At 36.3% G+C, this 25,017-nt stretch overlaps 1 protein-coding gene across 1 annotated transcript in view; it reads right to left on the bottom strand.

The window, feature by feature from the left end:
- OSTM1 (osteoclastogenesis associated transmembrane protein 1) overlaps positions 1-24,942 on the bottom strand; it is a 34,769-nt gene extending 9,827 nt beyond the window's left edge. Inside the window, exons 1-4 of the mRNA XM_029944292.1 lie at positions 24,463-24,942; positions 19,360-19,474; positions 11,828-11,925; positions 956-1,123 (exon numbers count right to left, since the gene is read on the bottom strand). Coding sequence (XP_029800152.1) covers positions 956-1,123; positions 11,828-11,925; positions 19,360-19,474; positions 24,463-24,864 — 783 coding nt within the window. The 5' untranslated portion in view covers positions 24,865-24,942. The remainder of the gene's footprint in view (positions 1-955; positions 1,124-11,827; positions 11,926-19,359; positions 19,475-24,462) is intronic.
- Positions 24,943-25,017: the final 75 nt, after the last annotated feature.

The following is a 25,017-nucleotide window of genomic DNA, read 5'->3' on the forward strand; positions in this document are numbered from 1 at the left end:
TGTGCTGACAGCATAAGGCCTGCTTAGAATTCTCTATCCTTCTCTGTCTCTATCCCCCTCAGATGTGCTCTCTCTCAAAAATGGAAGGAAGGAAGGAAGGAAGGAAGGAAGGAAGGAAGGAAGGAAGGAAGGAAGGAAAGGAGGGAGGGAGGGAGGGAGGAAGGAAGAAAGGAAGGAAGGAAGGAAGAAGGAAGGAAGAAGGAAGGAAGGAAGGAAGGAAGGAAGGAAGGAAGGAAGGAAGGAAGGAAGGAAAAAGAAAGAAAGAAAGAAAGAAAGAAAGAAAGAAAGAAAGAAAGAAAGAAAGAGAGGAAGAAAGAAAGAAAGAAAGAAAGAAAGAAAGAGAGGAAGAAAGAGAGAAAGAAAGAAAAAAGAAAAGAAATGAAACCAACCCATGGTAGCAAAACCAGAGATTTCTTTTTTTTTTTTTTTTTTTTTTTACGTTTATTTATTATTGAGAGACAGCACGAACAGGGGAGAGGCAGAGAGAGAGGGAGACACAGAATATGAAGACAGGCTCCAGGCTCTGAGCTAGCTGTCAGCACAGAGCCCCATGTGGGGATCAAACTCACGAACTGCGAGATCATGACCTGAGCTGAAGTCAGTCGCTCAACCACCTGAGCCACCCAGGCACCCCCAGAGATTTCTTGAATCAGCAATCCTGCACAAGAAACTGAAATGTAAACATATAACACCCATGCCTCTGAAAATGACACATATTATCAAACTTAAAAGACCAAATGTACCAAATTATCAACTCATTTATGAAGTTCTTGATTAATGTTCATTTTCGTTTGACAGATCAGGATATTCTAAAACTCTACTACTTTATAACTAGTTATTTCTGGTTGAAGACAGCATATGCAGATTCCAATATACCTCTAAAGGAGATAATAATACTGAAGGCACAATCAGCAACACTGCAAAATATATATCGTATCAGAAGTAAAGTACTTACTGCATCTTCTACATCGATGCATAAATGTGTTCCAGATTCAGCCTTATTTTCAAGTTGATTCATCTTTTGCATTTCATTGTATAGACTACTCAGAGTTTTGTATGTTTCACGACAGTTTTTGCAAACTTCTGAATAATTCCTTAACTGCATAAGACTGTGTACGCTCCCCTAAAACATCAAAGGTACATGTAATTCACACAATAAACATTGCATCTCTTTAACATAAGCTGTTTTCCCTCCTAGCAGACAGGAAACAATGTAGCACATTAAAGTACTGAGCTGTGATGTTAAACATGTGACTAAATCACTCCGAGCCTGTTCTGTCATCCATGATATATCGCTACCACTACCTGTACTATAGGTCTCAAGGATTAGAGAAGTACGCACATAGCAAAATATGTTGGCACTTTCTGGTTGCCCTTAAAATTTGAAAACCACTGCACGAGCTGTTGGTAACTGAGAACGATAGCTCAGATGCCAAATTACTAATGCCTAAATCCCCCAAATTTCTTAAATCATCTAGTCATGTATACGGCTGCTCTTATCTATCCTACTCTTACAGAATAAATCAAATATGACCTTGCCTGTGCTGACTTCAACACTGAAGTCTGCCTCATTGAGACAGAAGGCACTTTACTAGTGGGGAAGGAAAAGGCACCAAAACTACATCCCCACTCCACCCTCTTATGTCAAGGTTTTTAATACAGACCTCTCTGGTCATCAAAAAGGGAGTAATGCCAAAGAATTATATAACCTAAAATGAGGTAGTAGGTATAACATGTAAGCTATCATGTTGCTGAATCTCAATCTTTTCCATTTTGGGACTGTCTTTTCCAGAACAAGTTCACTAACTAGTCAGTTCACCTCTTTGCCTTCTATTCCCTTATTCGTTACCTTGTCACCTGAAGAAATGATATTGGAATGAAAGAGAAAAGAAACAATTAAAGGAATGAAACAGACGCAGCCCCTACAATGTTACTCTCACCATCTATTTGACAGAGAAACAGTCTGCCTTTAGTTCTGCCACAAGAACGTGGCCTGTTTTTCACAGCAAAATTGTGCATTTAACTAAACGTGTTTAATCAAAAATTGAGCACAGAACCTTGATGGCAGAGTGTAATTTAGCCATTTATATGAAAATTTAAAATGCACATATCTTTTGACAGTGGAATTTCACTTCTAGGAATCTACCAGACAGGTGAAGTCATACAAACACTCCCAAGTTACATGAAAAAATACATGTTTGTAATAGTAAAATACTGAACCAAAATTCTCCATCAACATAGGGACTGATTGAATAAACAGGGGCATAACCAAACAATAAAAAGACCTACAGTGTTTAGGTTTTTATAAAAATTTTAAATGTTTATTTATTTTTGAGAGAGAGAGTGTGCAAGTAGGGGAGGGGCAGAGAGAGAGGGAGACTGAGAATCCAAAGCAGGATCCAGGCTCTGAGCTGTCAGCACAGAGCCTAACACGGGGCATGAACCCACAAACTGTGAGATCATGACCTGAGCCGAAGTCAGACACTTAACTGACTGAGCCACCCAGGCATCCTGACCTGCAGTGTTTAAAAGGAATGAGGAAGTAGGATTCTAGGAAGAGGATGATATTAGCACATGGCTTGTGTCCTGACTTCACTAAAAAAGATTCAAGAAAGGAAAAGTAAATCCAGGCACTTGAATAGCACCTAAAATATAAAGGTGTAACATGCAAGTCTCCGCACAGGAAGGCCGTATTACAATAGCAGTCCCAGAGAAACTAACCAGAACCAGAGACCGTCTTTTGTGAACCTCTATCCCCTGCAGCCACCTACTGGCCTCTAGAGACACAAGAAGCTAGAATAGCTCTACCCTGCCTGCAGACCCCGCCAGAAAAAGGAGTCTTTCCACAGACACCAAGACAGCCCAGGTTCCCAGAGAAGCCACCTGCAAACACTTACCACCCAAAGTGGATCCAGTCTGGAATGTAAACCCACCTCCCAGCCGAAGCACTGAGCTCGGAGCCACTGCCACAGCCAATGTCACCAATTAGGCTGCTTCCCTTTTGACCTCAAATTTTTTAGTTGGGTTCTTCTTTCCAGTTTGTCTCTAGTCTTAGGTAGAAGACCATGAGGGCAAAGCATCTCCAGAGGGGAACTTAAACTACCCCTGAAGCAATAAGGGCGGCCCTGAGCCGTTAAGACCCTTCCCCGTGATTGACTCCAGGACGATGAGGATGAGGACCAATCTGACCTTCACTGCCTGCCGGCACTATCTGCCCATCTTTGCCCCACATTTTCCTTATGTAAACCTGGAAGTATTTTCAGCACTTTGGAGACAGTCTTTGGGATGCTAGTCCGCTGTCTTCTGGACACTGGCCTCATAGAAATAAATTCCTCTCTTGTTTCATCACCAATCAGTCTCTCTGCCTTTGGATTTTGTCAGCAGCAAGTGGCCAAATCTGCTCTGTTTGAGATCCCTGGAGCAAGGTGCTCTTGTATCCCTGTGCCCCGCTGCACCACTGTCTCTTTAGCTGGCTCCCCTCCCCTCTCAAACACGCATGGGCACACACACACCTTACATATAAAACATAGGAGTTCCCCAGGACTCAGTCTTTAGGGCGCCTTTATTATCACTGTAGCTTCACTCACTCACATCTGGTCTCATGACTTTAAATACCATCTGTGCCGGAGCTAATGATGGTCAAAGCTGTATCTCCAGCTTATACCTCTCTCAAGCTCCAATTTCATGTATAATACTATTTCACATCTCAACTTAATGCTGAATAGCTATTTTGTATTAACCTGTTCAAAATAGAAGTCTTAATCTTCAATACCTTACAACCAGTCTTTCCAGTGGCCCCATCATATTCTTACCTACCCAAGAGCCTAGGGTAATCATGCTTCTCCTTCATTATCTGATCAGCCACCAGCAATCTCAGGAATTACCCAATCTATCAGGAAGTCCTGTTAGATATACTACCAAAATATATCCTGCACTGATCTGTGTTCCTCCAACATTACAGCCGGTACCCCCATCCACACCATTTTCTCCTGTGACAGCCTCCTAATTAGGTTCCTTTTTTCCATTCTTGCCTAGGTTCAACTGAGTTTCTCCACAGGGCAGCCAGAGTACTATTTTAACATGCAATTCATATCACGTCACATTCCTGCTTTAAATGGCTTCCCATTGTGCTCAGAATTCAGTCCATATTTCTTCCTTTGTTCTGCACAGCTCTACATGATTTGGCCTCTGCCTATCTCCCCATATCTCACTCACATATGCTCACTGTGCTCCAGCCAAACGGGCCTTCTTCCTATTCCTTGCACATACCACGCTCATTCTCTCTCCCAAGGCCTTTATCCTTGCTTCTAAGAAAAACATTTTTCCTGTGGCTGACTCTATCTCAAAATTTAGATCATCTCAAAATTCACCTGCTCAGAGAGGTACTCCCTGCCAGCCTATCTAAAGGAGCACACTACACCCCCTTTCCAGAACTCAACACTATTAATTATCTCATTTCTTTGTTATTAGTCTTACCCCTACTAGGACACAGTTCACAAGAAAAGAAATCTTAGCTGTAATGTTTACTGCTCTGTTCTCAGTGCCCAGAACACTACCTCCTGGCACATAAAGGTGCCCATTAAATATTGGTGAATGAGTAAGTGAGTGCATAGTGCCTGCTTGAGGGAATTTCTGAAAGTCAAGCTATAAAAACCAAACTCTATATGGAGAGAGAGATTTCTTCCAGCCATCTCAACCTGATACAACCACAGTATTGCGTTGATTACATGAGCACATAAGAAAGTAAGATGAGCCTAACAATGGACATAAAAAGAAAACAAAATACATAAGAAAAAAACACAAGCAAATAAAATGATTCAAAGGGCAAACAGATTAAACATAGACATCAGAGTAAGTGCCCTCTAATGAAAAAGAATTCATTCAACATATAGGAACTTTTAAAAATTAATTACAGCTCCAAGTATGAAATAAAGGTCCATGAGCCCATATTGATACAAATTTAATAAATGTGGAAGAAGAGGCAAGTCTTCCTTACAGAAGATTTCTAAATAATTTAAGTAAACACTCACTCCTCCAGGACTTAGATATTAATTCTCCCACCCCCATTCTTGTTACTCAGGAACTTGCTTCCAAGGAATAGAATATGGCAAGAGGGAGAAAAGGGTAACTTTGCATTAAAGAGACCTAGGAAACACTACCCTGTCCAGGTGATCAAGATTAACATCATAAGGGATAAATCATGGTGACAGCATGTGCCTCTAACAGGATGCGGTGAGAAAGGCACTTCACTTCTGTAAGTTCTTCCCCAAAACCCACAGCCCCAGTGTAACCATGAAAGTAACATTAGACAAACCCAAACTGAGGGACATTCTATAAAATAGGTGACCAGTACTCCTCAAAATTATCAATCATGAAAAACAGGGAAAGACTGAGAAATTGTCATTGACCACAGGAGTGAAGTGTGGTGTGAGGGGAAATAGGTATTTGGCCTTTATCCCTGGTTCCTGGCACTAGGATATCCTCAGTGATAAGAGTGCCTTTTATATGCTAATGCAATGGGTGGTGGCTGGGGGTCCCTACATAGCTTCAGGCTGAAGGATGGTCACTAGAAAGACCAAAGCTAGACTGATTGGGGGTTGGAACTTTTAGCCCCACCTCTGACTTCTGAGACGGGGAGAGGAGCTGGAGACTGAGTTAAATCACCAGTAGCTGAGGTAACTAATAATGCCTACATAATGAAACCTTCATTAAAAAAAAAAAAAAAAAAACCCTCAATGCTCCAAGAGCTTGCTTCCGGGATGGTGCACACAGCAATGTGCTGGGAGAGTGGCATCCTCAAAGAGGCATGGAAGGCCTGCGCACACATCCCTCCCTCACACCTTCTCCTACCGGTCTCTTCTACTTGGCTACTGCTGACTTGTATGCTTTGTAATAATCAGTAAACATAAGGGGAAAGTGTGCCTGAATTCTGTGAGCCAGTTAGCACATTATGAAACTTGAAAGTGGGCAAGTTGTGGGAACCCCTTGACTTTGTAGCAACTCGACCGAAAGTGTAGGTAACCTGGGCACTTTGTGATTGGCATCTGAAATAAGGACTTCTTGTGAGACTGAGCCCTTAAATCTGTGAAGTCTGACACTAATTCCAAGTAGTTAATACCAGAATTGAATTGTATGACACCTAGTTGGTGTCAGAGAATAAAAGAATTGTTTGTTGGTGTGGAAAAATCACTACACATTGGATATCAGAAGTGTTGTGAATAAAACTAGCTCACTACAGAAACACAACAACTAATTGCAATATGGAAATCAGGATAGAGAAGGAAGGACTTTACTGGAAAAACTAGTGAACACAAACTGTAGTTTAATTAGTGGTGATGCACCAAATCTTGGTTTTTCAGTTGTGACAAATGTACTATAACAATAGAAGATGTTAACATTGTGGAAACTGAAGGAGGGGTATATGGGAACATTTTGTATTATCTTTGCAGTTTTGTTCTAAATCTACTATTATTCTAAAATTAAAACTTTAAAACTTTTTGAAAAGCAAGTAAGTAATATGTCATCAAATTATTTTTTTGCAACTTAATTTAAAATGCTTCAGCAAAAAACTAAACATATCCACACATATATATAAAGCAAACATGACAAAAGGTTGGTAATTGTTGAATCTAGGTGATACATATAATGAGGCTTCATTGTAACACTCTTTCAACTTTTCTGTAAGTTTTAAATCTGTCCTAATAAAAAGACTGGAAAAATAATACATATCATTTGTCACATTTATTTGCAAAGATCTGGAATAAAATAAAATCAGACTGCCTCTTGAAAAAAATAGAAGTCCCAAAAGGTAAAAGGGACTATATTAAAAATAATTGCTTTCAACTAGCATATACTTAGCAAAAGTGAGAGACTAAACATATGTGTGAAGATATATTTACAAATAATCTGGCATTTGACTTCTTTCATCTGTATTTCCTAATGACTACCTATAATAGAATACAGCAAATAACATAGCTTATACTTAAAACAGTAAGAAAAACAGGACCTATTAGAGCAATAAAAATTCTTGAAAATTAAAAAATACCTCACAACAGAAAAAATTAATATAGAAGCAGTAAAAAGCAGGATGCCACACTGAGGATGTAATTAGTAATTTAGAGAAGACCTCTCCTAGAACACAAAAAGAAAAGCCAGAAAGAGAGAGGGAGTGAGAGAAAAAGAAAGAAAAAGGGAGGAAGCTTACTTAAGCAAAAAAAGACAAGGGACATGGAGGAACCGGACCCAAAAGATCCAGTATTATCTATAAAAGGACTATCATAAGGAGAGAAAGGGCCAGATAGGGCAAAGAAAAAGAAAAACTAAGTGAAAGTTACCTATAAATGAAAACAGTTCAAACTGGCATTGATTTCTACCTGAAACACTAAAGATAAAGGAGAATAATTCATAGGGAACTGAGGAAAAAGAATTATGATTCTAGAATCATAAACCTAACCAAGCTATTATACTCACATGTAAAGACAATGAACAGATAATTTCAGACATGCAAAGATTTAGAAAGTATATCTCCCAAATCCTTGTAACACAATATATAAAGTAGTCTAGTCAAACATCAAAACTCAAGAAAGGGAAAGATATAGAAAGGCCTGGAAAGGATAGTGAGCACTGAAACAGTAAAATCTGAGTAATCACTAATAGAATGGTTTTTGGGGCAGGTAAGGGGTTTTGAAAAAGATATATTTCAAATTTAGTAAAAATCTGAGTTTTAAATTTTAGGGTATTTATATAAATTATGGGATATGAGATTCCATCTTGATCTAGGAAGACTAAGCAGCTATTATGATAGAGAACTACAGATTCAAATATACTTCTTTAAAAAGTTAAAGAGAAACACTATGATGGCAGAATAGGATATATCACATTTAAATTACAAATAGAGGGGAAAAAAGTTGAGAAACAGGTCATTCCAGTAAAAGTCATGAAAAAGGAAAAAAAAAAAAAGACAGGAAAGAGAAAACTGGGTAGCAGGAATTAGACCTAAAATAATAACACAATACATGTGAATTGGTCAAATTCCTCTATTAAGAGACAGACTCTAGGTCAAATACAAAATAAAATCTATACGTATATGCTACTTATAGCAGAAATATTAGTATAAAAAAGATTAAAAATGAAGAAATAAACAAAGGTACATGTTTCCTATATCTTTGTTTGCAAACAAAAAACAACAGAGGTGGCAATATTAGTGTTAGAGGAGAATTCAAGGCAAAAGCATTCAGTCAGATAAAGATAAATACCTTATATAAATATTTTATATATTTGTAACAAAAATACAATCTAAAAAGACATCAAACTCACAAACCTTTATAATCCCTACAACACAGCAACAAAATAATAAAATTAATACTTTCATAAGCACAAGGTAAATTCATCCAAAATAAAATCATACATAGAAATGTAGGGATAGCTTACATAGATACAAAGAAATTTAGATAAGAGAACCTGTCTGGGTTTCAGCAGGGCACTTGATCACCTAGCTAGACATGGCTATTGACTACATTCTATCAATGAAACAAAACATAGATGACACAGGACTTCTACAGAACTTCCTGAAAAGGAAACTCCTTGCCCTTCACTCTTTTCCCCTTTTCACAGAATTAAATGGGGTCCTGAGAGCCTCCTAATATAACTCCTTAAACGAGGGGAAGCACAAAGTGACAAGAACTGTAGGTCTCAGAATCACCTTGTAGAATACAGCTGCCTATCGTCTACCTGTGGACCATTCTCTTATTTATGAAACTTTTTTGAGGTCTCTGTTATGGCACCTTTGCTTATATTCTTCATAATATACTAACAAATTTGACCTAAAAATAAATAAGCAAATAAGTAAATATCACTTCGCATCCTATACACATATTCTTTACAAATGCCCATAAAACATTGTTTAAAGGTTTTTAATAACTGATTATTACATCGCAAAGATATCTCAATTAGTTCCAAAATGTACACAGGCTACATTTACTGGTCACAATTTCAATGAAACTTGAGATGTACAAATACAAATAAAAGAAATCACATCACTCTTATTAAAAAATAATCTTCCAAAGAACTTTTAAGTCTAAGAACAAATCAAAATTAAAATTAGAAATTTAGAAATAAAAAGCAAATACAATGCCTTTATATGAGAATCTATTATTGGAAAGACCAAAGTTATAAACTTACAATCTGTAAATTATTTTATTGTTAAGCAAGTTGGAAATACATTAACCATTCAATTCAAAGAACTAGAAAAATGACAAAATTAACCAGAAAATATAGGAGGAACTAATAAATGAAAAGCAAAAATAAACACATTTTTTAAAAACCCAGAAACGAATAAATAAAACCAAACACAAGTTTTCAGAAAGATCAATAAAAATGAACATACCTCTAACAAGCCTAAAGCAAACTCAAGGGAAAAGAGAACGCACAAAAACAGCACTTGGAATAAGAAAGGAAATGTAGCTATATATATGACAGAAATTTTAAGGAGTAATCTGTTACTAAATGCAACATTATCCTGGAATGGATCCTTAAACAGAAAAAGGACATTACTGGGAAAAGTGGCGTAATTAGAATAAAGTCTGGTATTTAGTTAATAGCTATGTGTATGAATGCTGATTTCTTAGTTTGGACAAATATACCATGGTAACATAAGGTTAACATTTGGGGAAACTGGGTCAGGGATATACAGGAATTCTCTACATTGCCGATGCAACTTTTCTGTAAATCTAAAATCATTCCATGATAAAAACATTTTAAAAGAAAGTAACCAGTGAAAATCGGTAGTGGGGGAAAGAAAGATATCATTCACAATGGCACCAAAAGCAACATAACACCTTGGAATACACTTCAAAAATGCATAACACCTAAATGAAACTTAAATAAATCAGTAAAACTGCTAGAGGACATTAAAAAAACAGAGCGTAATGGTGGCTGCTGGAGGCTAAAGAAGGAGGACGCGGGGAATCATTGCTTAATGGGCAGAGAGCTTTAGTTTGAAAAACTTCTAGAGATGGATGGTGGTGAGAGTCGCACAACGTACACTTAAAAACAGTAACCTGGAAAATTTTATATTCTATTTCACCACAGTAACAAAGAATAGATAATATACCATATTCCTAGATGGGAAAACTCAGTGCCATAAACATGTCAATTAATTCCAAGTGATGAATCTAAAATGTAACGCAATTGTAATAAAATCTCAATATGACTGATTTTTTAAAAACTTGGTTCTATAATTTATTTCATGGATTTATTTAGTAAGTCATGTTGGGACAGTTAAGAAGCCATAAGCAAAAATTATTGACCTATTCCTCACATCTCACACCAAAATAAATTTCAGATAGAGATGTTTAAACACAGAAAATGAAACCATAAAATTACTAAATCACAACAATTTAAAAAATCATCTCAAAGTGGGAAAATCCTTCTAATGTGACACCAAGTCTACAAGCTATTACAATTTTTTATAAATCTGATAATATAAAAATTAAAATTTTCTTTGTAATGAAAAGCACAATAAAAAAAAAAACTAGGAAAATAATATTTGCAACTAACATCCCAGGAAAATGCTAATTTCCCTAAAACATTCATCAGAACACTAGTCTCTTAAACCAAAGAGTAACTAGCTGGTCAAAGAGATTTGGTAAACACTATACAAAAATTATCATTTAGTATTGTACAACATACGTTAATTAGTCCACTAATGTTATAAAGTCCTGTAGTAAATCATTTCTCACTCACTAAGCTGTTTTTTATGGGCCATGTATTAATTATACTTTGCAGAATATAATTTGGGAACTGCTTATCTAATAGTTCTTATTATTATCACAGAAATTCATAATTCTGTGTTATCACATTTATTAAAGACAAAATCTATACCTATATACTAAACATGTTTACAGCTCTTTGTGGGGATTACTTACTTGTTAAGCAAATTTCAATTTTAGGATTTTATCAGAGTTCTAATCTCACCCCTTACCCCACCAGGAAAGTTCCAATACCAATAGTCAAAGGTCAGAGGTGAAGAAAACAGAAACCAATAAGGGCAGGTGTCTCTCTTTTTTTTTAAGATTTTATTTTTGGGGGCACCTGGATAGCTCGGTCAGTTAGGCTTTTGACTCTTGATTTCGAATCTGGTTGTGTTCTCAAGGTCATGAAATCAAGCTCTGCATTGGCTTGCTTTCTCTCTCTTAAAAAAAAAAAAAAGGTTTTTTTAAGTAATTTCTACACCCAATGTGGGGCTTGAATTCACAATCCTGAGATCAAGAGTCACATGCTCTCGCGACTCAGCCAGGAGCCCTAAGGGTAGGTTTCTTAAAGGGTACTTTTTACATTATATTTCATACTCAAAGTTACTTTACTAAACAGTGCCTTTAAAAGTAGGTAAAATATATTTAATCAAATACTGAAGCAAAGAATAAACTGCCTATAGACAGAATCACATACTTCATTACATATACCTTTTGCATAAACAAAGTCAAGGTAAATTACTGTCAGATAGAACAACAAAGTGTTTCAATTAAACAATCACATACCTAAGTTACTGTGTTCATACACAGTATCTCATTGGGTCCTCACTACAAAATACATGAAGGCAGGCAGGATAGACTTTAGTGTTCCCACCTTGCAAGTAAGAAAACTAAAGTTTTGACGGTTGGCCTAAAGACTAGTAATGTTAAGAATTTAGCAGAAATCCAGGTCCATTTACTCTTCTACATTGCATGTATAGATAAATATCAATAATTAATGCTAAAACATTTTAAAATTATTTATTACTCATTTGTACAAGGCAGCACTTTAATTTCAAGTATCATATATAAAATACCTGAAGGTTATGCTCAAAGCAGGTCAATGTGTGATTAAATAGACTGAGGAAATATAGCGTGCTATTTGATAACTCTTCACTTGTGTTCGTTAAACAATCTGCCGAACAAACAAAAACGTATATTAATATATCTCAAACAACAATTAGAAACTGTCATTTATCTCTCAAGCTATCATCTTCTGTTTCAAACGACAGTAATTCTTGATTCAAACAAGCATTATGTGTTCCACATACATGAAGGCAGTATATATACAAAAATCACAACTACGAGCATGCAGAAGATTAATATACCGGCCTAAACGATTAAACAGATTTTCAGTTTTTGTAGTTGACATTTTGCAAGGAGTAGAGGGAATAGTTTCACCCATAGCAACTGCACCTCTGTGGTAATGAGCCATGTCATGGTACCTGACACACTCAGCATAGGGATAAATACGAGTGTGTGCGTCGCTGTACTGCCTACTAAAGCATTAGGAAGCACACAAATATAAGAGAGCAGTGGCAATTTCTTCTATACAAAGTATGTAACGGAAATAATTTTTTATTAAGAAGTAATTTATAGGATAATTGTAGAAAATAACAACAAATGAAAAAATAATTGATAAAGGAAGCTTCTCTGAAACAAAAGAACTTAATCTCTTCTATTTTACTGACAGCCATTCCTTTTCATTTAAAATAATGTGAAAATTCAACTAAAAGCTAATAAAGACTGGTCATCTTGTTAAGTACCACATTAATGCAGTACCATCAAAATTTTTTCAATGATCATTAGGCAGTGGTATTATAAAGCACAAAGGAGTTCATTCATACACTAGGGTTAAAAATGTCTTCATCTGAACCCTAACTTTCTGATTTAAAATACAGGAACTTCAGTAAAATTCCTCGTTTGTGCTTTTGCAGGAATTGGGAGCATAATGCTATAAGCAGTGAGAAGCTATATATTTTAGAAATTAGTAAGTTAAGGAATATTAGTAATAATAAAGCTTCCTATAAGTACCAAGTGAAGTGGTTATTATGAATTTTCCACATCTCAGATAATCAATGCAGCCTCATCAAGGACAGATTAGCATAGCTTCTTAGTGAGGGCTCAAAGCATCAGCCCAAGAGGCATTCTTAAAGGTGTGGAGGATTCAAGTTAGACACAGAGACCTATATTATGATGACAAATTATTACACATCTTTAGATAAAGTATTTGGCATCCATTAGAAGTTTGTATAAAAATCTCTACTGTTTTACAAAACTAGCTTTATAGAGAACAACAGAGACAATTACCAATTTTTGAAAAATAGGGCAAGCTTCAGAAAATATAGTATAATCTATGAGAACTTTGCACCTCAAGAATGTAATTAAGTTTAATGAATATGAAAACAAAGACATTTTAAATTATAAGATACAAATAAGTCAGTCTAATGCTTAGTAAATTGCCATGTAGATAAAATATGTAAAAGAGAGGTTGTGGTTAACCATGAAGTTTTATTACTGACTTTTAAACAATTAAGATATAGTAAGTGAATGGTGATAGAATGTGCCTTTCTAAAATATGCCTCTTTGCCATAAGGATTATTTTGAGTTAAAATCACTTGAAAAATAGCAAAAGGAGAGAGCTTTCTATGAATTGCCCTTATCTGCCTAAAGATGAATCTTCCAAAAGAAACTCAATTGGCATAAATTCCTTCCCTGGGAATTTCATCAATTAGGTAAGACTGACTCTCATCACAGGAAAGGAGACCAACAATGGAACAGAATCCGGAGTCCAGAAATAAACTCCAGCCTATACAGTCAACTAGGAGCTAATAACTAAAGCTAGGAGCCCTAGAGAAGAATGGTGGTCACCAGGGACTAGAGGAAATAAGGAGATGTTGGTCAAAGGACACAAACCTCCAGTTATGAGTAAGTTCTACGACTCTAATGTACAGCACGGTGAGTATAGTTAACAATATTGTCATATATTTATATACCTGGAAGCAGCTAAGAGAGTAAATCTTAAACATTCTCACCACACAAAAAATGATAATTATGTGGCATGTTGGAAGTACTATTTTGGAGGTAACACCATAGTGGTAATCATTTTGCAATATATGTCAAATCAATACACTGTATATCTTAAACTTATATTATATGTCAATTATATTTCAATAAAGTTGAACAAGAAAAAAAGAAAACACCAAAACACTTTATTATAAAGCAATCTATGGTCTCATCAAAGCTTGTGACCCTGGTAATTATTCAATTGTCATACGCATAGGATAGCTAAGAAGCATGTCAATAACAAGACTATTCTTATGTTAACAATATACTTTTGATAACCACTTTAAAATTCTGTACAAGATGGGGGCTCCTGGGAGGCTCAGTCAGTTAAGTGTCTGACTCTTGATTTTGGCTCAGGTTGTGATCTTACGGTTTGTGACACCAAGCCCCATGTTGGGCTCTGTGCAGAGTGCAGAGCCTGCTGGGGATTCTCTTTCTCCCTTTCACTCTACCCTCCCCTGTTGACGCACGTGCACTCTCTGTCTCCCACTCTCTCTGAAAATAAACTTTAAAAAAAGAGAAATATTTACAATTCTGTAGACAAGAAATTTTGACATATTTCTTTACTACTTAGCAGACATTCAAGAACTGAGCTCTTAACACTTCAAGTCTCCATCCATTTCCAAAACCGTCTTTCCTACCAAGACTAATATCATTCAAAGACAGAGGAATTCTAAAGATAAAAGATATGGGAGTGGTACATGGATGACTCTCTTTTTTATTGGGTTTCTAGCCTTCTTTTCATCAACTAAAAACTGTAGAGACTTGGGTGTCAGCCTGAGCTAGATCAAGTAGAAAGGAAAGGTGGTTTTTGGCAGTGTATTAATTTTAACATTTTTAAAACACAATTCTGAATTTTACATTTTTAATAAGATGTTATTATATTTTTATATTATATTTAAATTTATTTTTGAGAGACAGAGAGACAGTGCGAACAGGGGTGGGTCAGAGAGAAAGGGAGGTACAGAATCTGAAGCAGGCTACTGGCTCTGAGCTAGCAGTGAGCACAGAGCCCAATGCAAGGCTTGAACCCACGAACCGTGAGATTATGACCTGAGCCAAAGTCAGACACTCAACCAACTGAGCCACCCAGGCACCCCAGTATATTTTTATATTTTAAATTAGATTCTTTTAAAAGATAGCCTCTTAAATTCACTTAAAAAGATTTTTACCTATATAATTACAGTTTTGCATTTGCTAGTGGAGAAGATGGGAAAAAATAGTCCTTTTATATCAAAGGATACATTCCTACAAAATAGACAAAATATTGGCTTACGTCTCCATTAAAAACAAATTTTTAAAACACATCAGTAGCCTTTGTTCATTCTTTGTAACTTTTTTCCTTCCCATTTTATCTTTTAGGTGCTAGACTAAATAGATTCCCTATCATTCACCACTAAATATTCTTATTGTTGGCCTTACCTATCAGGGGTGTATTTGCAAATTGAATAACTAGATCATCAAAAAAAAGTAATGGAAACAAATGGGTTAGTGGCTTGAGTTTAATAATTTCACACAAATTCTGAGAAAACTGAACAGTTTTTTTTTTGTATTTAAATAAAAAGGCAAATAATCCAGAAAAATTTTTTGAAAATTTATATTGTGATTTTCATGTATATACTATAGAGGAGAAAAGTAATTTTCCCTCTATTTTTCTAAGTTCTCATCTGGGGCTCCTTTAACAGAAGACAGATAACAGGGAAAAAAACCAAGTTTATTAAGTTGTACCTTTCATATATACATGGTCTTGTACGTTTCACATATACATGATAGACATGAGTAACACAAAGAGATGGCTTAAAAGTCACCGTCAGCTAAAAACAAAGAAAGAAGAGTATGAGGGAGGCCGGTTATGAGGAAGTGATCGGGAGAATCACAGTAAACAAGTCTAAGTTTGTTATGCAGATACATGTCCCTGGCGTCTCCAGTTTTAATATTCTTTTATGATTTGGAGTCATCCTTTTCTTGGTACAGAGAAGGAAATAATCTTATAAATGGAGATTTCCTTAATAAATATAAGTTTCCTTTATAAAATGGTTATTTCTATTCTGTCTTCAGAGCTTCTCCTGTGTCTGCTGTTTATCAAAAGAACCAGTGCACTGGGCAGTGTGTCAGTCTCATAGAAAATGTGCAACTATTAACATTTTTTTTCATGTTATCTAGTTTTAATTTTATGTAGTATTAATTGTTCTTTATAAAAAGAGTATTTTACATTTATATTTGTAGAAAAATATAGGCTTTCCATAATATCAAGCACGTGCACAGCATAAATGTTAAACTTTTGTGGGTTAATTAAAATGTATTTGTATTTCTTACAGATTGTGCAATGAATTTGTCAAAAAGCACTTTAAAAAACTAAATTAGGCATTAACTTGTAAACACGATCTATTCAGAGGCACAATCTTAAAGCCTTTTGAATTTAGTTCCAGACTCTGGATCTGCAGTTCATCTATACTCTCTGAGCTCTCACTCTACCTCATAAGGCTTATTGTGAAGCTCAAATGAGACAAGAGCTACAAAATTGAGAAATTTTATTAATCTATCCATCTATTTACTTACTTTCTTTTTAAGATTTTATTTTTAAGTAACATCTACAACTGATATGGTGCTTGAATGTAAAACTCCGAGACCAAGAGTCACACACTCTACTAACCGCCAGCCAGGCGCCTTGAGAAATATTAACTGCTAACTTGTTGCTCACCTTTTTTAACTCCTCAGTTTTTCCTTCTTTCCCCATTTCTTTCCTCACTACTTTGTACGAGAAGATTATGTTGCTCAAGTAAGAATGCTTTATTGAATTTTGGTGAAAAGTTTAAAGTTATTTGAGCAATTCTTTAAAATTTTCAGAAAATGTTCACATTACCTTTATTAAATATGTTTACAAAGAGCATAATCAGAAGAGTTTCCAGGTAATTTTGGTAGAAATCATTCAATTCTAGTTAAGATGATTATTTTAGAATGTACAAAACGAGGAGTACATATTTAAAGAAATATTTTATTTCCACTTAAAATACAGAATATAAGTTATGATGAAATTTTAAAGTGTGAATAAAAAATGAATGGAAGATAATTTTTAGTGCATAATGCTAAAAAAAGACTGACTACATCTAACATATAAATACTCTAAATTTGGACATTCTGTTAAAATTTTAAATGTATTTTTGAATAGATATTAAATGTATATGGCGTAAAATTTAAAGGGTACAAATGTAAGTAAAATGAAAACTAAGTATTCTTAGTTTCCTAATTCCTCAAAAGATGTCATACTTCTCTGCACCTTGCTTCTTTCACCTGATCATATGTCTTGGCCAAATTAATTTTAATTAGGAAGCAAGCATTTCATTTGTTCTTCAAAAGAAGTTCAATTAAGGAATATTTATAAGATAGGATGAGTCACAGAAAAACAAAGGTATCCCAAGAATGTATTCAAAACAGTTTTAGAACTACCATATTAAGTAAATATGCAGCAAAATGTTTTCTTTTTTTTTTTTTAAACTGGTGAAGAAAGCTACTTTGCATTAGTGAAGTCTTTGTCACAAAATAACTTTTAAACAAAAGATGCTTTGTCTCTCAAATATAAAAATTAAGTCATACCAGCCAAAAAAATTGAAACCCAATACATGTCCCACTTATTCTAATTAATTTTAAATTACTTAAAATTAACATATTTTTCTATATTAATGGCTTTTTTTAATGGTTTAAGAATACGTAAATGCAGTTCTCCTATATAGGTTAAGCAAACTCTGTTCAATCATTTTGAATATCAACTTTATATAAACTATGTTCAATCATATTTATACTAGAAATTTTTACACCAAAAAAGTAAATCTTTTGCTTTAAAAAAAAAAAAAGTAACTGTCAGCCAAGCCTCCACTCAAATTGCCAGAAAATCTGAATTCATAGAGACAAAACTAAGAGAATCTATATTCAGTATACCATGGTATACTGCAAAGGAAAAGAAACTTAGCAGGGGTCTTTTTGCCATTTACAGTTTTTCTCATATGAACTAAACAAAAAGACAAGTCTTAGGAAAGTTAAACTCATTAATGACTTATAGGTACAGATCTTAAATCCTGTGGATTTCCCCTGCCCATGCCCTGCTTTGTGTTTTCTTTGCTTTTTGCCTAAACTGTTGCAGTAACTTCCTCATTGGTCTCTCTCTTCCTCTTCGAAAGGGATTCAATAAAAAGAAAAAACAAAGGGTCTTTGTAGTAAACAACAACAACAACAAAGCTAGATAGTGATTATACTTACCATGGTGAGCATTGAGTAACGTATAGAATTGTTGAATCACCAAGTTGCCCCCCTGAAACTAATATAGCATTGTAGGTCAACTATACTTCAACAATATTTTTTTAATGAAATAAAGAAAACAAAACAAAAACAGCTTGGAAAGTCTTAGGTTAAACGTTAAAAAAAATTTTTTTAACCTATAGTAGCCCTTACTGCCTTTAATATTCCATGTGTATTGTGAATGTCCAACATACTATAGTATATAACCATTTCTTAATAATACACTGGTGATAAACTACTGCGTCAAGGTCCTACTTTCCTTTTCCGCCTTCATCTCCATTGTACTTCCAGACCCTGGAACAATACAACGCCTACACCTCTGTGCCTCTGCCTATGGGACCTTGCTCTCTGCAGTGTCCTGCCTCTCATCTACTTAGTGAAATCATGCCTAGCCATAAAGGAATTGGATAAGAAGGTCCCTACTCTAAGAAGTCATTTCAAATTCTCCCCAATGTATTTTCTATGTCCCCCAAGTATTCAATAACTTTATTAAAACATTTATTTATCTACCTAAGGTTATCCTGTAAATGTAACTTTCTCCATCACTAAATTATAAGACATGGAAAATAAGAACTGCTTGGTACACAGCTGGTATTCAAAATACTTACAAACTGAAATAGTGGTTTTAATTTCAGAGTGCCTGAAAATAGATCTCACTGTATTATACAAATACATATAAACCTGCAAAACTGGTGGAACAGATGTTATCACTTCCCACCACCTCCATTTGACAGAGTATAAACATAATTATTATTATATTAAACAGTTAACATTTCTTCAACATTAACTACGTGCGAGCTACACAGCTAAGTTCTTTACACAATTTTTTTTTTTACTTAACCCTAAAAACAATCATATAAGGTAGGTTCCATTATTACTCCCAAATCAGATGAAGAAACTGAGGCTCCAGGGAGCGAAGTTACATGCCCAAGGTCTGACTGCCAGTAAAACAGGGTTAGCAAGTGGCAGAACTTAGAATCAAGGCCTGATCTGACTGCAAAACTCATCCTGTTAACTGCTACACTTTTCTGCCTTTCAATATTTGCCCAAGTAATTCCCACTAATAAACCATGATGCTAATCGCAGTTCATTTGAACTTCATAATTAAAAGTATTATCTAGCCTCAAAGATCTCACAATTCACTAAAATAAAATCTGACCTCTATACCACTGAACCATAACTGCAACATGAAAATGAAAGAATTACTTACTTGCACAATTTGCCTTCTGCCATGTGGAATTAAAAAACTCCGACAGAATCACAACTATCTGCATTCTATCTGCCATTAAGAGGCTTCTGGCACAACTATGACTCTCTGACGTATTCTGTAACAACAAAAAGGTAGAAAAATACAATCTGAGTACTTTTAGACTTCCTAACCAACAACATAAGGCAAAAGTTCTCATAAGAATAATTAAAATATTTATTAGAAGCATTTTACCTGTTTGATATAAGCAAATAATGATATCATTACTAAGCATAATAAAGCAAAAGCAGCTAATATTTATTGGTACAAGGTTCACTAGCAAGGGAAGAAATCTTTGCTTCTTATATAAATATTTCCTTCTATTAAACAGTCTCAACTATTTAGGATCAAATTGTGTGTGTCATATTTCTTACTTTTTATATATAGGGAAAAATTCTGGAAAGCCTTCATCAGAATGTAGCACTGGTTATCTCTGAATAACAGAAATGTGGTGATTTTTATTTTCTTTTTGCCTCATTTACACTGTTTAAATTTGTCTACAATGAAAACATATTATTTACATAATTTTTTTAATCTGGTAGGTAAATGATCACAAAACATTTGAGTTTCATCTTCTGGGCAATTTTTGGTGCAAAAATCTTACAATTCACAAGACAATGTAACACATCCAATTTGTACCCACATAGTTTACACCCAGATAGAATGAATATGCTTTCCACGGATCATTTTAATAATGAAACTCACACTATGCAAGTAAATGTATCGAGTCCCTAAATTATTTTTAATAATAATTATTATTTTTAATAGATCCTTATCTCTTCATTTCCCCTTTTTTCCCAAGCAAGGATTTAAGTCATGCTGACCCTTCATTCTCTCAAAGCTATGTAACTCCTACTACTTACCAGGCACCGTAAGAATCCTGGAGTTTTGAGGACACAAAAAGTGTAAGGGAATGCCATAAATACTGTGACTTCAAGAACCTCCCCAAGTTAACTACCAAGTCGTGTCAAGTCTTCATTCTACATAGCTCTGAAATCTGTCCATTTCTCCCCATCACAATGGTCTAGCCACCATTTACCACATCACTGCAAGTCTCTTAATTCACCTCTCCACACCTACTGTTCCCCTACCCACCTGTCTCCACTTTCTCTCATGTAACCCGAATGACTGTTTAATGTATAAATCTGATCATCTCATTCTACAGAATTAAACCTCTCAATAACATCACACTGCTTCACATCAAAGTCTAAAACCCTTAACATACCCCACCAGGTCCACATGACCTGGTACTTGCCCACTTCTTCAGGCTCAGATCACAAGTCTCCTCCAGGCTCACAGTACTTTGAGTTCTTTATGGTGCTCAAACATACCAGACTCGGAGTCTTCACACCTGTTACTTCTTTTGCATGTATATCTTCTCTTTCCTGCTGCACACCCTCTCAGATTTTAGGTATCAGCTTTAACCACTGACCACTCTACCTACCACCAGCCCTAGTCAAGGTCAGCTAGCTCCCTTGTTATATGTTTTGGTAGCATCTGGGGTTTTTTACTTTGCAACACTTATTACACCTGAATTAAGTGATTACTTGTATTATAATATACTTAATGTCTGTTTTCCCTACCAGACTACAAGCTCTGTTCATTCACAGCTATATCCCTAGTAACTACTACTGGCCTGCACATAATAGGTACTCAATAATTTCCTAGGATTATGCATTAGAAGCATTTTTTTCTGATCGCTAATGAAAGACACTGGTTATTATGTTATTCTATGTTCTGGTTCTCCTCCTATATTCCTAAGAATTTGTTTATTAATATATACACAAAAACGTATGTTGAACACTTCCAGATACATACCCCTATGACTAGCACCTTCATACACACACACACACATCTATCTATGCATATCTATATCTACCTATCTATGTACACTTTAAACAAAGTAGAATGAGACAGAGCTAGGCAATTCAGAGTTTGGGAGGCCAAAGCATCCTGACAACTTCTCTGACGATGCTGAACAGCTCAATGAAACCACTATCCATTTAAATTAAAAGAAAGTATGACTCTAAGAGGGAATTAGTCAATTCTGTATTCTTTACCTTCAGATAGTAAAACTATATGTGGTCCTTGTCTCAGTAATTCCAAGAGGAAGTGACAAGAAAACAGAATTCTTATCAGACACTTCTATTATAGTTAAATAAATTAGCTTCCTGTACCAGAGAAATAGCTTGCTAATTTCTACCTTAGATTCTTTTTCTCCTTGTTATACTCCCCCCCGCCGCCCCAATCAATCTATAGACATGGATTCAGTGTAAAGAAATGATAGAAGGTATCATATTCAAAATTCAGCTCATAGGTTTTCTCTGATTAACGCCCCCTTGCTCTGTTCCCTCCTTTAATTCAGTAGCTCCATCACCCTTCTGTAAATTGCTATTGTACGAATTATAACATTCACCTTAATGATTTTTTCCTTTTTTCTTTTTCACAAAATAGGTTTATTTCCCCAACTACACTGATAGTTTGGAGCTTGGGCCTTATCCTTCTTTTCCTCCTGTATCATTTTAGCAGTCCAATATTTAAAAATAACATGTGCCTGCTGATTAAACTGATTCAAATGAAAGATTGAGTTTATGTGAGTCAAAGAAAATGCATTACTCTTGAGAAATAAGCCTCCCCTCACACACACAGAAAGGACAACGGATTCTTTCCAGTTCATTCGTAAGAAACTCAGAACACTTTTTTCCCCAGAAGTTCATTATTACACGATGATTCAATTCCGGAACCAATCCAAGGAAGCCTATAATATCCATCAAGTAACTCAGAACTGTAGAAATCATGCTTCTGAGGTAGCAAAGCACATCCAGCTCTACTGAGGAAAGGGAAAGTGGTCAAGGTCTAGGATGAGTTGGAGAGGAATTCCAGATTGGGTAAAGGGTTTTTCTGCCTTTTAAAAATCTCTTTACTCTCTTCCTTGCACATAAGGGTTAGGTGAGTCTGGCTCTCAGATCACTGATAGAATCTGAGAGGCACAAATGAGAGGAAGGAAGTTTCAGCCGACCCCCACACTAAGAAGCCCCCCTTGGGCAGTGAGGAATTCATGGGGAAATTCATACACAAAATGGGTGAAGGGTACCACTAGAGTTTAGGGTCATTTTTTAACCTCTTAATTCCACAGTGTCTACACAAATGAGGAAAGCATTTGCTCCCTCAAAAGATCCAAGCTTTGCATCATGATTCAGTCATCTTGGCCCAAAACAACACACCTAATTGCTCAAAACAGATATTATGTCCTATTATACCTTGCTATTGTGACAGGTACAAATCTTGGGTGCTGTATTTTAAAATCATCGGAAGATAGATAGATAGATAGATAGATAATCTGCCTTGTTATACCTAATAGAAGTATGCCTGAAAAATATTGCAGTAAGCCAAAATTTATTTAAACTATGTTAAAGTCAAACACAAATGGAGACCAGACTTGAATATTCCCTGATCAGATAAAACCAGTTTAGTCATATAAACAAAAACTTAATTTAGCTTATTTTGCAAGACCAGTGAGGCCACCTTGACCTGGGCTACTTCTTATCCCTTTGAAAATCATAGCCAGACTTAAACTGTTCCCCAAAATTGATATGAAGTAACGACTAACCAATTCTCTTTCAGAAAATTCCTATGAAAAATAAAAAGAAAATTCTTATATTGTAACCAACATTGTAAAGAATTAACAGTCACTGGTCTATACTATGTAAACTGCTTTATAACAATGTATCTGAGCCTCATTCCATGTTTCGGTTTGAGTGCTCCCAATTTACAAACTGTCCTTTTTGGTGTGTGCACAACAAACTTTTACTAATTGCTACTTTGGTGAATTATTGGTTTTAATTGGGTTTTTTTTCCCCAAACTTGACAACTACCTTGAAAACTAGCTCTTTACAGGAAGATTGACCTCATAGTTTATTTAATGCCAATAAATTTCCTATATATTTAAAATAAAAAAGATTATGTTAAGTAATATCAGTCTGACTTAAAGCAGGATGCAACACTATATAAGTTTTTATTTGTCAAATCAACTATAATTTATGAAAGAATTCCAATCACATTTTCATGAGACTACGTGTCCCCTCAATACAAGAGGAACTTTGCCCGACAATCCTAATGTCATTCCTCACGTTTTTCCTTTACAAGGCATATCTGGCCCACAATTCATGACTCCTCCCAGCCCTGATACTCTTGCCCTTTCCTACTCTAGACCCTACTGATTTCTCATTAGTAGAAATATGTATTCTTTCTCTTTCTTTCTTCTTACCTTCCTTCCTCTTTTCTATTAAACCCTTCACAGGACCTACCACATGACCAGAAAAGCACTAAGGGTACCAAGAATGGAGGGCAGATATATCATTTCCTAAAATTTTAACTCCCATTTACTGAGAACTATTATAATGTGCTAGTTTTCTAAGAGCTCCTTTCATCTTACAATGAGAAAAACAGACATAGAGAATGTAATTAATTTGCCCAGAGTATATGGCTAAAAGATAAAGTTTCATGTTAGCTCTTATAATCTTTGTAACAGTTACAACAGGTGGCTGTGGGGTTTTTTCTATCTTACAGAGGGGGAAACTAAGATTATAAAATAATTAATCCAAGACTAAGCTGCTATAAAGTGGTGCATCTGATATTTTCTGGCTACAAAGCTCAAGCTTCCTAACCACTGCCACACTGTAGTCTCTCCACTCTACTTGGGGCTTCAGGAAAGGGTCCTTCCAGGTAGAGATGGGAAGAAGCTATATTGGAGTGGGGTGAAAAGGGTAAAGGAGCGAAGGGAAAGGAAAGGTAGGGTTAAAGGTGTAGGAGCCCCCAAGAAAAACAACCATACCTATCTGCAAATATATACCAAGCTGCCCAAGAGCAACCACGGAGGCAAAAAGCTAAACTCCAAACTCCAAGCTCTATAATGCCACCCACTCTTCTGATGCCCCAAAATGCACAATCCCAGTCCAACCCCCTTTTCTTACAAACAGGGAAACTGAGGCCCCCAAAGTTATCATCATTACATCCTCCTTTTCCAAACCTCCACGCCGGAGGTCCAGGGTGTGCTCCGCTACCCACCCCCACGGCTCGACTGATGTTGTCCATCTTGCTGGCGACCTGTTGGAAGAGGGGGTAGCAGGTCTGACACAGGCGCACCGGCCGGGCGCTGCGCACTAGGCACCCGGTCAGCTCTGCGCTGCTGTTGGCGAAGTCCAGTAATAGCTCCCGACACTCGGGATCCAGATCCGGCAGGTCCGGGGGTAGCGACAGCGGCCCCAGCCTTCCACCCTGCAGCAGGGTCAGGGACAAGTCCTCCACCTCCAGCAACTGCTGCTCCGACAGGAGGTCGTGGAGGACCCTGTGGGGGCTGCTGACCACGGCAAACTCGCCCAGAACCAGCCCCGACCACAGAAGCAGCACCAGCAGCAGCCGCGGCAGAAGCAACGACCTCCGCCACGTGACTGGCGCATCTAGCTCCATCGCGGGGTCCACAAACCCCAAGGTACCCAACGCCGCCTCTCCACCCGGAGCCGGCACAGCTGACCGCCGCCGCTTCCGGCTTCCTTGGGCGCAGGCCGCGAGCGGGGTCACGAGGCGCGCGCGTCATGGCCCCGCCCCGGCGCGCGGCGCCCC

The sequence above is a fragment of the Suricata suricatta genome, chromosome 7 (assembly GCF_006229205.1).
Source record: "Suricata suricatta isolate VVHF042 chromosome 7, meerkat_22Aug2017_6uvM2_HiC, whole genome shotgun sequence".
Classification (NCBI taxonomy): Eukaryota; Metazoa; Chordata; class Mammalia; order Carnivora; family Herpestidae; genus Suricata; species Suricata suricatta.